At 33.7% G+C, this 15,261-nt stretch overlaps 2 protein-coding genes across 4 annotated transcripts in view; both read right to left on the reverse strand.

Moving 5' to 3' along the window:
• Positions 1-7,157: 7,157 nt before the first annotated feature.
• On the reverse strand, positions 7,158-14,568 carry LOC106685524 (alpha-tocopherol transfer protein-like). The gene is made up of 5 exons (XM_024358697.2): positions 13,048-14,568; positions 10,838-11,087; positions 9,546-9,659; positions 7,820-7,925; positions 7,158-7,373 (listed from the first exon to the last, which is right to left on the reverse strand). The coding sequence occupies exons 1-5, from the start codon at positions 13,227-13,229 to the stop codon at positions 7,231-7,233; spliced, it is 795 nt and encodes a 264-aa protein (XP_024214465.2). The 5' UTR covers positions 13,230-14,568; the 3' UTR covers positions 7,158-7,230.
• LOC106685523 (alpha-tocopherol transfer protein-like) overlaps positions 13,072-15,261 on the reverse strand; it is a 27,211-nt gene continuing 25,021 nt past the window's right edge. The window contains exons 8-9 of one of the 3 annotated variants that reach the window (XR_010844454.1): positions 14,585-14,695; positions 13,072-13,210 (exon numbers count right to left, since the gene is read on the reverse strand). Coding sequence is in view for 1 of the 3 variants with exons in the window: in XM_014428256.3 (XP_014283742.2) it covers positions 14,645-14,692 (48 nt within the window). In the remaining 2 variants the exon portion in view is untranslated. Of the gene's footprint in view, positions 13,211-14,584; positions 14,696-15,261 lie in introns of those variants that run through there. The other 2 variants (XR_010844455.1, XM_014428256.3) reach the window with 2 other exon arrangements.

Raw genomic sequence — 15,261 nt, forward strand, 5'->3', positions numbered from 1 at the left:
TAAACTTCAACAGATACGTGATACAATATTAATAAAAAAGTCATAATATTTGACAATTCATTAATCCTTTTCCAGACGATTGCATAGAAATTTCTTATTGCGAAAATTCCAGACGATTGCACTTCTTGATTCTTTTCTTTCATTTTACAAGAAATCGCTTACATTTCAAACTAGAAACTTATTTTATTTAATGCCAAATAATATATTTTTTTATTTATAATAACAATGATTTTTATTTTGTTTAATTAAAATAACATTAGTACTAAGCTTTCTAAGCCCCATAGGTGCGTTGGGTTGATGTCATAATGGTTTGAGAGTAGCCTCTTTTTCTGCATTTGTGTTCATTTCCTAAGTTCCCTCTTTAAATGGCAATACATTTAAAGAGGGGACTTGTGAAATACGATCTCTTGGAAAGGGTAGTAGTTTGTGTCAGTCTGAGGGTGACGGGACTCAGCAGGTTTGTTGAGTCAGAAATAACTTAGTTGCTTGTCATCATGTGGGTCTGCCATCTTTGTGGCCGTCCAGTTGGTCTCAGAGTCCAAGTGAGTTCGAACAGTTGATAAGTTTTTTTTATGAAAAAATTTAATATGGCTCCTCGTTATAAATTCTGTCAGGTCGAGTGTATGTGATACGTCTTTGCTCTTTGTAGTGAAGTATGCCTCACTATTCTCTGAAACTGTTGGAGCTTCTTGGCTGTTGTCGGCCAGCATTGGTGCTCCGTAGAGCAGTGGCCTCAGCAAACTTTTGTAGATCGTTAATTTGAGGCGGAAACAAATTAATCACCTGTTAACTGCTCCTAATGACTCTGGTAATTGTGCATTATAAACAAGCATGTTTCATTCCATGAAAACGTAGCATTTTTTTTTTTAATTATTTATTTAATGTAATTTACAACTGTACAAAATAATACAATACCTATTGTACAAAATAATATATACCTATATATGTTGTATGTTTCATTTACACTTGAAAATCTTGGGAAGGAACCACCCATTGGTAGTACTTCAAACATTAATTTAAATTAGAAGGTCCCGTGGCCATCTTCTTTAAAGCATTTACACCTTAAAATGTTTACAATATGGCCTTCCATAAGCAAATAAATAATAATTATTATTATGCATGGTAGTGTGCGACACGGAGCTGGTGACTATCACGGAAGACATAACTGCTGGTAGAAAAGAACCGGGAGACAAACTCATGAGGAGACTCGGGTTTTAAAACTTCAGTGTCCCATACGAGGAAAGGTGGACAATGATAAGTGTCAATGACGAGGAATATGGGTCCTATGGAGTTTTTCTTGGAGGTTAAAATTAATTGATTAATTATAGTTTGTAAATAATACGTGTTAATCCGATGATTATTGCATGGCATGTTTCTGGCGAAGGGCCAAGCTCATATCATCTATATATCATATTTGATTTATCAGTTTGTAAAGTAGTCGATGAATAGAAATATAAAACTAACGAATTGGTATTCAAATAGCACATGATTTAAGTAATTTTTTTAAAAATATCTTTATTGAAATTTACAACTGTATAACACATTCAGTAAATTTGATATTAGTTAAAATGGAAGGTTATAGGCCTCTAAAGCAATTACCTATTGGTAGCACTCTAATGACATTTTACATTAGCTGTTCTCGTGACCATCTTCTTTTCAGGGGCCTCGGAGGATTGTCAGGAATGGAAGTGGATACAAGATTAGAAACTAGGGGGTTTGAGTGGTTAGGGAGTTTATAATGGAAGGAGTATAATTTAAGTGAGAAGTTAAATGTTGACCTGAGTTCATTTAGATTCTCACGGCAGATAGACCATTCACTGGAGCAATACTGAAAACAGGAATGCCTCCAGGTAGAAAGAAAAACATGGCTACCCATAAGCTTTCAACTGAAGGCTTTTCACTGTAGCAATAAGAACAGGCAGTTGGAACGTTCATCAACGTTCGCCAACGGACTACAATAGGACCATTGAGAATGTTGAAAGTCAGTATGGAGAATTCGTAATGATGTAAATTAGTATAGAACGGTTAGAATAGACAGACTCCTATCCATGGACTCTAACAGCAGAATTCCAAGCAGCGTGATAGGTGTTACCTTGATCGCTGCAGTCCTTAAGTTGTTATCGTCACAAAACCACAAATTTAAATTAACCAAGTATTTTCAAAGAAACCTCTCTTTTACATATAATATTTTACACTTATAAACACATCTTATGTAATAAATTCTGTTTTCTAATAACAGATTTCTGTGTAGCACGCAAATCAGATTTTTTTCTATTTTTCTATAATATATATTTACATAATGCTATTACTAGCTAGTATACGATTTATTTTTTTAATTATTTGCAAAAGAACTTATTCTGATTAATGTAAAAAAATAGAAAATTAAATCTTAAATAAAACAAAAGATTTTCCTGAATTAATTATTTTTTTCTGGTGCAATCTGGCACATCTGGTTCAATTGTATCATATCTTATCTTTTTCTGCAGACTATGATCATCAAAGAACAGGATTTATTGTATGAATTTGGGTTGCAATCAACATCTCAGGTAGCACGTTGTTTTTTGTTTTTAGAAACTCAAATTTTGGCCATCAGTATACATTTGGCCTATTGAAGAATTCGGTTGCATCAGTTTAGTTTTATAAAAAAAAACCTAATGCAATTAATATTAATATCTATTTTTATCAATCAGTCTGAGTAGTGAATTTGATTGTGTGCTAATCTTGGCAGATATTATTATCAAAATTATATAATGCCGTGGATCAGCCTAAGCCTTATCATTAATAAAAAGAAAGATAATCAACTTTTTTTTTTTACCATAACATGTTTATTTGTTTTTTATTATTTAGTTATCTGTTTCATAAACATACATCAACAGTTCAAATGCTAATTTAACTTTATAGTCACATACGGAATTGAGCTATGGGGCTCCACTAAACCATCTAATTCCTTTCGAATCCAATCCTTACAGTCCAAAATCCTTCGTAAAATCCTTAATGCTCCTTACTTTGTAGAAATCAAATCATCCATCAGGACCTTAATGTCCCCTATGTTGCCGATTAGCCCAGAACCAGATACCAATCCTTCCATAATAAACTTTCCAACCACCCAAACCAACTTGTTTCTAACCTGGCTTCTCCTTCACTACCTAATAATCCTCCTAGATTTCTGAAAAGAAGATGGCCTCGAGATCTTCTCCTTTAGAAATGTTTTTGGAGTTCTATCAATGGGTAGATTCTCCACATGTTTTTATCATGTCATAATATCACTTACAGCAAATTTACTTGATGTGTATATATGTATACAGTTGTAAATATCAATAAATAAATTAAAAAAAAAAAACAAAAAAAAAACTTTATAGTAGAACATTATCATTTTTATAAAATCTATTGTAGATTTTACTACTTTTATCGAGTCGTGTAGGATTTCTAAAATAATTTAGCATACGCATCATTTCTGACATATGTAGGAGGAGGGGAAGTGGGGGAGTTATCTACAGCGTACTCACCTATTCTAACATAGTGGTGATGATTTCATGAGACCGCCACAGAAATACAATCTGTGCCGGACGTCGCTTCAAGGTACCTGATCGATCTGTGACATGTGCATTTCTTTTAAATCCATAAGGGGCTACGTAGGTTTCTAATTTTAGTTGGATTTCCCCAATTTTTTCTGATAAGGATTTCATTACCCACTTCCTTAAATTTTTCTTCCCCTTATTATTGATGTCTGTCTAATTAGGTAGATTTTCACACTCCACTTCTTACATACACAGATTTCATTGGTCATATCCTTCTCCTTCATTTCTTTTAAAACCCTGATTCTTCTATGTAGCCCTAGGAAGCAGGGATGCTTTTCAGGCTTTAGACCTAGAGCACTTAGCCTTCAGCTACGTTCTGTCTAGTTTGTTTCAATGTTGATTTAACATTATATTATAAAAGAAACATTAAATCTTAAAGTCTTTATTGGTGCTTGAGTTATTGATCTTGGGAATATTGACTTATTAGGACGAAAAAAGTAGCTTTAGTCACTTCTATTTTATTGCAAGAAATTGAATTTTCGTAACTGTATTTAAATCTTATATTATATACCAGCCCACCCCCCTTAAATTTCTTCTATAACAATTACGTCACAGATGAAGATCCGGACTGGTAAAATTTGCAACAGACTCTGGCGAGGAAAAGGATTTAAGATTGGACTGTGGAATGTTAAGAGTTTGTTCACCGTTGGACCAAGACGAAACCTTGAGATGGTGCTAAACAAGAACGGAATTGACATTTTGGCTTTGCAGGAAATACGGAGGAGGGAATCAGACTTCATTATGCTCAAGGATTATATCCTGATAAATAGTGGAGACAGGACCAATAGGTTGGGTACTGGATTTATGATTAAAAAGAAGTGGAAGGAAGTTTCCTGAAATATGAAAACATTAACAATAAGTGCTATCTGAGAATTAAAGGACTATTTTGCAACATATCCCTAATTTCAGTACAGACCCCAACTAAAGACGGTGAGGAAGAATAGTTTTATGGTGCGCTTGAAAGAATTTATGATAGCCTGCATACGACGCCAAACTGGTCTTGGGAGATCTGAAAGCGAAGGTGGGATTCCTGGAGAAATTCAAACCAACAGTTGGTAGACACAGCAGGCACCAAGAATTCAACGATAATGATCCCGTACTCCAATCCAAGACTGAATTGGAAGAGAGCTATTGATAAGCACACAAAAACATACATATGGAAATATGGGTCTCCTCAGACGGATATCGATATATCCGAGTGTATAGCGGAGCTGATTGCAATTCAGACCATTTCCTCAGCATTATCAACTGCAAACAGAAAATCTACACCCCAGTAGAGAAACCGGGGAAAAGATTATCTCATATAACGTCTACAAACTCAAGAATGAAGAAGTTAAACAGGCATTGACAAGAAACTCTCTTAATGCCGTGGAGGAACAGACGCCAGTAAAATGGGAAACCTGGAAACAATAATAAGAACATCGGCTGAGGAGGTTCTTAGTCATCATGAGAAACCAGGAAGAGCAGAGTGGTTCGATGAGGACTGCATCAGATTAATGTAGGGAAGGCATGAAGCCAGGATTGACTAGATTTTTTTCTGAGGAAAAAGCCATATCGCGTTTATAGCAACAAGCGGAAAGCAGCTAGTGATCTTAGGCGACATAAAAGAAGAGAACACGAAAGAGAGAAATAAGGGCTTTTAAGATGACAATATGAAAGTAAGGTTGCACGAGGTATCTTTAGGAAAGTACGACATTTCAGACAGGGATATAATCCACGACATATTTTCATGAGGGATGAGAAAGGCAATCTTCTTGCTGACAGAGGAAATGACATTAACAGATGGACGAGACACTTCCAAGGACTACTGAGCAAGGAAAAAGAACTTAATGAGTACATAATACGGCAGAACCTCGACCTAGATCATATCCTAGAAAATGAAGAAGGAAATGATGTTGAAACACCAGCTGAGAAGGAGGATGTTTAAGAAGTCCTTCACAGCATTAAAAATTATAAAGCTCCGGGGGTCGACTCTATACCGGTAGAACTTCTGAAGTATGGTAGCAGGACAGTTCTCGACGAACTATACGAAATAATTTTCGAAGTATGGGTGAATAAAAGGATGCCGATAAATTGGCCTACAGTTCTTTTATGCACCATTCATAAAAAAGGAAACAGGTTGGAATGTGAGAATTACAGAGGTATAACCCTACTTAACGTGCTACGTCTTTGATTTGCCGGAGGTTGAAGACGTACATGGAGAAGATTGTTGGTGACTACCAAAACGTATTCAGACAAGGAAGGTCGATAATTGATTCCATAGTCACCTTGAGACAGCTATTGGAAAAGACGTATGAACTTGACGTTACTCTCCATCATCTCTTCATAGATTTCCGGCAAGCCTATGACCGTGTTAATAGGGTAAACCTTCTGTACGATTTACGAAGTTTTGGAGTCCACAAGAAGTTAGTACGTCTGGTTCGAATGACAATGACAAGCTATAAATATCGGATTAAATCACAGGGCTCACTGGGATAGGAGTTTTCAGCCAATAATGGTCTCAGGCAAGGAGATCCTTTTTCGACAACTCTCGTTAATTTTTTCTTGGTGAGAGCAGTTTGAGGTAGAAAAACCAATCCTGGAAGCACTGGATATAATAGATACACACACAGGTATTGGCCTATGCTGATGATGACCACCTGGAACCCTACACCGATGCCACCTTGGCTTTTAAATATCTTGGAGCACTGGTCACCGAAAGAGATCAACTACGCAAGGAGATAGAGGCCAAAATAGCAACTGGAAAGCGCTGCTTTTTTGCTGTACACAAAGTTCTGAAGTTCAAAAATCTTTCCAGGGGCGCTAAAGTCGTCGTATACAAGTATACAAATATATACTATTCGTCCAACAGTCACCTATGGCAGTCAGACATGGGTCCTGACAAAGGAGATGAAGAAACGACTATGCACCTGGGAATGAAAGATACTTAGAAAAAATATATGGACCAGTCTACTCTGATGGAGAGTGCAAATATAGAAAAAATGAAGAATTAAGAACATTGTATGGTCAGCCTGACATAAAATGTGGAGTGTATGAAGGAGGATCGTTTGCTGAGGAAGCTGCTTCTTGAAAAGCTGGGTGGTACCTGAAAGCGTGGACGTCCCAGAATATGATGGCTGGACGGTGTTGAGGCAGACCTGTGCCAACTTGGGGTCAGAAGATGGAGAGCGGTTGATGCCGACACACTAGCCTGGCTTGCAATCAGTGAAGAGGCCTTGTAAAAGCCTGTAATGCATGCCCTGCAAAAGCAGTAACGCCGAATAGTATAGTATAGTATCATAGTTGTATAATATACTTATATCATTGTTTTATTAAAAAAAGATATGAGTGTCTAAGTTTTTGCACATGCCTAACTCCAAACTGACAATTAGTAAATTGAGCATCAGTAAAGTTACAAATGACATGCCAAATATAGAGAACAGTACCCAGGTTATCTCTCTTTCTCTACAAGAGCTCCTTAAAAATTTTCTAACGTCGATGATCAAAATATTTTCAGCGGACATTAGTGACTAGAAACATTACTTACTAGTGTTGATTTTATTGTATTCGATACTGATAATGAAGCATACAAAAGGTTAATCAAGTTTAAAATAATAAAAACATTTAATGGACAGTTTGACATTCAGTGATGAGTTCTGATGAATTTTTATAATCAGTCTACATTCAATGTTCTAAACGTCCCGTTAATACCGTAAGTGTTTTTATCGTCCGGCGGTCTTTTCGTCTCATCCACAACTTGTTGATTCGTCTTCTCAAACCAGTCTCGGTTTTTCCGAAGCTTTTCGAGCCAATAATCTAAAACGACAAATACGAATTAGAAGTGCTATTTTCATTTCCATAAATAAATATTATTACATTTACAACTATATATTTATGCACACAAATGTGTATTCTTATATTATTGTAATAAACTAATGATTTGAACTAATAAGTTAAAGAACTGATTTTATTAATATTCATTTCAGCAGTACGTAAAACACACACACATCTCTGGTTTAACTTGATACCAAGGAGACATTCTGAGCCAAGGTCTAATAATCAAAACCCAATGGCTCACACATGGTCAATTATGTATTTATCTAAATGAATTTAAATTTACATAAAATTAATTAGTTATGTAAAATAAAATTTAAAAACAGAATATTCAATTATTTAAATCCATTTGTTTGTATAGTTTGCGAAAGTCAAATGTTTATACTTAAGTCACATGGAATTATTTCAATTTTTTATATAATACTCACTATTCAAATCAGTCGATGATTTTTCTAAACCACCAAAATCGCAGGGCAGCAACTGCTCAGGAAAATATTTCTTTGTAACTGTGACATCTTCTGTTGTAACCAACATCTGATATAAAAATTTAAATAAGTTATAACATAATATAAACGTAAATTTTAATTATATGGGTATGTTTTTGTGTGTACTTAGAGAATTATGACAGTGAAGCTTATAGAAAAACTACTTTTTTTTTTTTTTTTTATTTTGCTCTTTCATCTATATATTTATAATGACAAAATGGACATATTATACTTCAAAATGCCTCACTAAACGAGACAGAAATGTGAAACTTAAAAGTAAGTATTAGTAGATTATTCCATACAATTGTAAGTAGATATAGCTTATTTAAAATTAAGTTTTGTATTTCGTTTAATGTTGATAATATGTTTTTCAATATTGTTAAAAAATAAACACACGGGTGTTGTGTCAAAATATCAACGTTTATCAATACAACACAGTAGACATTAATTTATTATATTGTTCTTTAAGTAAAAAAAAAAAAAACCAATTGTATGATTTTGATACTAAAATAATCTTACGGGATCTTCCCCATCCAGCTCTTCAACTCGTAATACCATATTCCAATTTTTTTTTATTACGAACCCTCTTAGAACAAATTTACAAAAAATTACATACATACAATTATAAGGACATAGGGATACATCAGAGATTGTCGCTTGGATTGCCTGGTAAGTGGTGCAACCTATACGATATAAGTCTATCATGCCTGAGTCTCCCCCTTATGTGACTGGAGAATGTGAGATGCCTGTCCAGAGTCACGCCGAGGTAGAGGATGGAGCTGGACCTGAATGCGCTGAAGCAGACAGTTATTTTTACTTTTCCGAAACGACATTACTATGGCGTCAGTCTCTCCCAGGTTCACCATGAAGCAATCTTTCAGAGCTCCTAAAATAGTGATAACAACATACTAATCGAGGGCCCATTGAGGCCTAGCCCTGGAGGTGTAACCCAGTGTCGTACAGCCTGCACCCACTGCCTCTTACTCTACAGACACTGGCGCCGTGAAGACTATGAAGAATAATGGTCCCAGTACAGAGTCTTGAGATACTTCGCAGGTGTTGAGAGCTGGAGGCAAAAAGTCCTCACCAATTCGTGCGACGAAAAAGTTCCCGTTAAAGCTTCAAAGGGGTCGTGGGAAACTTGAACTCCTCCATTCGGCAGAGTAGGAGCGGATGGAATGCTCTCAAAGCCCTGGCTGCAACCCATCCATCAAGGCCGTTGATCAATCTTTTCTTTTCGTTTCTCTCTTCCCGTAATACAAGGATTAGGCTTTTTTAACATTTAAAACACTTACTAATGCAACCAATCTTTAAAAAAAATAGTTAAATCGTGCAACATTGAAGAAGTGATTAAAGAATATAAATATATAATATAAACAAGAAATTGTGAGATATCACATTTTACGGAATACCTTTGGTCATTTTAACATAACAAGCAAATAATGTTTCTTATCTTATACTTATAATGGGTGTGGAAATATTTGTCTTGATAAAAGAAAATTAATACTCCTGATCCTTCTAAATATCTGTAGTTCTAATGCTTAGGCAAATGAAACAGGGAAGTATATATATTATTGATTGACCAACAAGTGAATTTTTTAAAATTTATTATTAACAATTAACAATTAATGCCTAATTTAATTAACAAAGTAAATATTATCTGGCATACCCTGTTATATAGCTTCTGGCTTAAAAATGGTTTTAAACAGGTATTAACTATTACATCGATGAACTTGGGCGAATTAAAAAAAAGTAATTTCTTCATTTTGATCGGGATAGCTTTCTGGAAAATAACATGATATAAATTATAATAATTTCAATATTGTACCATCAGTTTAAATAAAATAAAATATTTTACGTTAAATACTCCAAGAAATAAATTAAAATTAGTTGCTTAACACTAAGGAAATTTTGGATACTGCTAGGGTACATTTTCAATTACTTTCTTAGTGAAGGGCATAACATGATTGGGCTAAACATTATCTTTCCGTCAATTCATGTAAATAAATTTATTATATAGTATATAATATAAATATATTAATTTACTATACCAAATCATCCTTTTTCACAAGGGTTGATTTAGCATTCCACCCTCTGCACCCTGGCGGTATAGGGAACATATTTAATTGTTTTTTTTTAAATATAAATGTATAATATAGTTTATAATTTACAAATCATTCCTTCAATTTATAGATGGGGAAGGATGGCCAACTTTTTGACCTCATAGGACTTTTTTCTGTTTTAGGGCCAAAAATCCACTAAAATTGGCAAATCCACTGCAAAGAATTACGCACAGCTAAAACTTCAGAAAATGTGACATTGAAAATGTCATCCAATCCAGGATGTCTAGGTTGTCTCGTATTTTGATAGAAGTAAGGAAAACAAACAAAATTAGATTTTGGTAATTTTTTAACAAAAGTGTTCATCTCAAGACCTTTTATATTTACTCAAAATCTTAACGACCTCATAAGAAATTTTAAGGTATCCCCAAAACAGTTTGAATTTCTTCGTTCTCTGCTTAAAAAAGAGTTCTTCTTAATAAATACAAAGGAATATTTTTGTTCCCATCGTCATTTTTAAATAAAATTTTAAGAATATTCTTCAGTACAAAATGACAAAGGGACCACAAATTCTATCTACTTCCAGTAACTCACTATGCCTATTATATAAACAATTAACTATAAATTTATAATTTATTATAGAAAGGTTTCAATGTACAGTAAATATGTAAAGCACATAAGCACTTCCTATACCTCCATTTGCTAGGTAATCAATAATGATACCACAAACAAGGAAATCCTTAAAAATTAATTATTTTAAATAATTTAAAACATTAAATGTTGAAATTTTTTGTTGCATTCATTGCAAATAAACGGTGAAGCATTTATAAAATTCACCAACTGCGTCACAAAATTTTTGTTTTTTTGTTATATAAGGTGTGTAAATATTTTTATTTAATACCTCAAGCCAAGGAAGAAAAAAAGCGTTGGCTGGTATGCTTAGCTTGGTTAAGATGGAAGCATCTAGACCTGCTAGGTCACAAATTAATACAACTCCCTCTGCCTCAGGCCACTCTTTCATGCACAAATCTACCATCATCGTCACCCGTGCCACGAACTGAGGATGGTTAAACTTCGAAAGGTCTAAGTCGAAGACGCTCATCACGATAACGTATCCCTCAGGGGTCATCTTTGGTAGGACAAACAGCTTCCTACAAGAAGTCTCAGATTAGTTGATCGTAACTATGCACACTGTAATAATTGATATTTTAGTACGACTATAACTGCATACAATTAATTATAAAATAACAGAATGGTTTTAATTATAAATATTTTCTTAGAACGGCCATGCGCTGTTCTAGCTCAAAACCACTCACTATTCTAAAAAAACATCTAAAACACCAAAAAAAAAAATTAATAATAATGATCCTTAAAAGAATGAAAGTAAGAGTAGAAAACTACATTTGTAAATACATAAGTGTAAGCAAGGGCATACCCAGGATCAAAACTAGGGGGGCAAGTCATAGTCAATCAGGTTGTAAAATTTCAGACGGAAAAGGTAAATTAAATAACACAAAAATCAGTGAAGACTAAAATGAGTTTATTCTAACATATTTACAAGAACTACATGTTACTTTCACTGTTACAGAGTGTCTCTCTCCTAACTTAGCTATCTAGTGCTAGGAAATATATATGTACACTTGAGAAGAGGGGGTAGGAAGAATAGTGAAATAGGAGAAGGGGTTTGGACCAATCAGATAATTTAGGAAATTAGGCGGAGCCTAGAGAGCTTATGAAATTAGAAATAAATATCTGGGAGAGGGGAAAAGGCGTGACTAGAAACAGGGTGGCCAGGCTGCCAAGAAATTGGGAGTAAGGTACCATGACCTAAGGACTTGTGAGAACTGACTTACATGTGTTAAACATAAAATAGTTAGACTGATGCAAGTCCATTGTGAGATGACAGCTTGTACCTGCCTAAGTGTCAGCCCTTGCTTTTTACATTGATATAGAATACTAAGGAAAGGTCACTTCCTCTATGGTCAGTGTCTGTCGAAATGTGCCAGGTGTCTATAGTTTATACTATATAGTTTATAATGATAGTCTGTTTATAATAATAGCTGTTAAATACTATAGCCTTCGTTAACTGGCAGATGAAGCCAAAATTTTAAGAACATTATTTATAATTGTCGCATTACTTTATTAAACTAATAATTACAATTAGTATATGCTTGAAAAACAAAACAATTTTATTAAATTCATAATTTTTTTTCACTTCTAAGCAACTGCTCCCCACTAGGAACGTGTAATGACCATGAGTGTAAGTTTTAGTTTTTACAGTCCTTGTACTTCCTATGTTCACTATAAGCAGTTTTATGTTTCTAGCGACAGCAAGAAAAGTAATATTTCAAACTCAAGTTGCGAAATTTGAGAAGTTCGTATTAACATGATTAAAATAAAATATTAGATACTCCTTTTTTTAAAAATTAACCATGCATAAATGATTGTCCAAACAGATTTTAGACAATGCGACAATGAATTTTTTTTTCAAATCAAATATTCTCTTCTTTTTTTTTTTTTTTTATTTTGTTTAAAGGTAGTTGGTATATTCTAACCATAGTGGAAGCCATATCAAGCAGTGATATATACCCTTAGCTAATAAGGGAAATTCTGGCGGTTGAGCGTAATTCTGACCAAATCATCTCCTAATACTTCCTTACAAAATATTACACCACTGACCATTTATAAGTTGTAGTGGTACACATTTATTTTATTTTACATTTATATATGACCTGGTTATCTGTCCAGTCAAGGATTTATTTTTTTTTTCGGTAAAGACCATTGGAGTCCTATACTGCCTAACCATGGTTGGGGGTCAAAGTTTTTCATTTTGTGGGACCACCACTCAATGAAAAAAGTCAACACCCCCTGTTCCGATTTGAACCGGCACCAACAATAGACATCACATTGCACAGTCTCTTAACCACCGAGTTACTGGCGGCCAAAGGATTTATTTTATTGGTTTTGATATGAGTAATTCTATCGTCAGCAGTAGTGTTATATTTCTATTTTATTTTAAGGTATTATATATTTCCTGTAAATGAAGATATAATAATTATACTCGAAAAGTAGATTTATAATACATAGATAAATTGATTAGACCTTACTTACATTCCTTCACAGCCCCGCTTAAATGCTTGATCTTCTGGGTCTCTTCCTGGGAAGGTAAAGAAATAAGGTGCCGTGGACTTGCATGTGTAATAGGCGTCCAACTTTTGCTTCGCTATCTCCAGGCTCTTTGTTCCAAGGATGTAAGCTGTCAAAGTTCGCTCATCTATAACACCACACACCATTGATGAGCACTATGTAATCTAAATTAATAAAATTACTGTACTAACAAAATACTAAATAAATTTGAAAAGACAAGAACGTTAAAATATTTAATAAAAGGTTATAGTTATTTCGGCCCAGTTCATTATCACAATGAGCTGAAATACTGTAAACTAGATATAATTTGTAAAAACGAAATAGATAAAGGGAATATATGTTTTCATTTTTAATGTCAACTTCTCAGCATTTAACCTGAGGTAGAGGATAAAATCTGTCTATATTCTAATAATGATGCACTACAATTGGAGTTCTGGTCATGGCCAGATTCTCCACTCAAGTTGAGTGTTTGCGGCTTTAGCGCACCTGCTCAGCCTCCACTGGCTCACTACCAGTGATGCGGCGAGAGGGATGCGCTGGGATCTTTTGAGCTCTGCTCTACCCCTCACACGTGAGGGATAGAGTGGGCTCAGGGATCCTCAGGTCGATTGTGTAAATATTGTATATTAGAGTGTAAATGTGACTAGAGACTATATTATTTTATCATTATGTTATTTTATTTATTTATTTTTCATACACATAGTTTGGTTATGTTCATTTTGTTTATTCTTCTGTTTGTTTATATTTTAAGAGAGTTCTTTTTTTTTCTTTTTCATTGATTTATTTATTTTATTTTATTTTAGTATGTATGAGAACATTCATCACTATTACCTATTGCCCTCAACTGTGGCAGATTGTAATATCTATCAATACATAAAAAAGTATTTAAAAAAAACAAAATGCTGCACTGAACTGATAAAAATACCTAAAATGGATCATGTTTCGATAACTGATTATGAATTCAGTTAGAAAACAGTTCAATAATTACAAAAAATATTTAAAGCTAATTGTGGTCATATTGTTAGTAAATGTAGTTTATAAGAAACACAGTCTTCTATAAATAGACATTAAACAATAAATAATATTTCCTTAAGTTTTAGTATCCTAGAGAATGAATTTCAATACTGTAAAGCATACAACATATGCACAACATTACATGGAGAAATGACATGAAAGTCTGGTATTGAAGTTTCGATATTTTACAATGAACGTTGAACATTTTGGTTAAGTTTTACATATTCCTATATTATATTCTCATGAAACACTATAGTATATTTCATGGTCTAGTGTCTTTGGAGCTAAAATTTGCATTTATAGAAGCTAGGATACTAAATACGAAGCACATAAATATTTAACAACCTTTATTGTCAATATTTACCAAAACTGACCAAATGTTGTTTCTATTAGGATGACTTTGCTACCATACAATATCAAATAAATTAGCTTAGTATAAAGACTACTACAACTCAGAAAAAAAAAATAATAATAAAATTAAAAACACCAATATCCTGAGGAAGATGTGGTTGTTTTCCTAACCATTCCCTTAAGCGCTGCAGATCCTCTAGCACTTTAGGATCAGTTCTGGAAGGCATCTGAAGAGAAATTGGATCTGCTAAACAAAAAAATCATTGGTAACATCAATATAATTACTCGTAAATGACCATTTAAAATCATGGGATTGACATTTGTAGCAGCGATAATAAGGAATTAGCACAAACATAAAATTAAAAAACAACAGTGTTACGTAGGGCAACGTTACGAAATTATAAAATGACTGATTAGTTGTGATAGTAGTTGCCAAGGGGAATGACTACGACTTTGTTTTACGAGACAAGACTTAAGCACGTTTTCTTTCTAAAGTTAAATTCCTATACCAAAATTTTAATTAAAATACTAAAACTAGAACTGATTTCAATACACCATAAGCACATAAGCAATTAAGTGAAACTAAGAGTTTTTGCCTATTCCTGGCAGATATTACTTTTACAGATTCTAAATATTATATTATGGATACTTTTATAAATTATAATATTAAAAATTAATAATTTAAACTTCATTGGTTGTTTCACTAGTGATTTATAGTATTGAAAATGTTCCTTGAAAGTCCAGGAAAAAATTATTTTATATAATTTTAACAATTTTCTTCCTTCGCTCTGTATTGATTTTCAGGTTCATATA

The sequence above is a fragment of the Halyomorpha halys genome, unplaced genomic scaffold (assembly GCF_000696795.3).
Source record: "Halyomorpha halys isolate HHAL.00 unplaced genomic scaffold, Hhal_1.1 Scaffold708.1, whole genome shotgun sequence".
Taxonomy (NCBI): domain Eukaryota; kingdom Metazoa; phylum Arthropoda; class Insecta; order Hemiptera; family Pentatomidae; genus Halyomorpha; species Halyomorpha halys.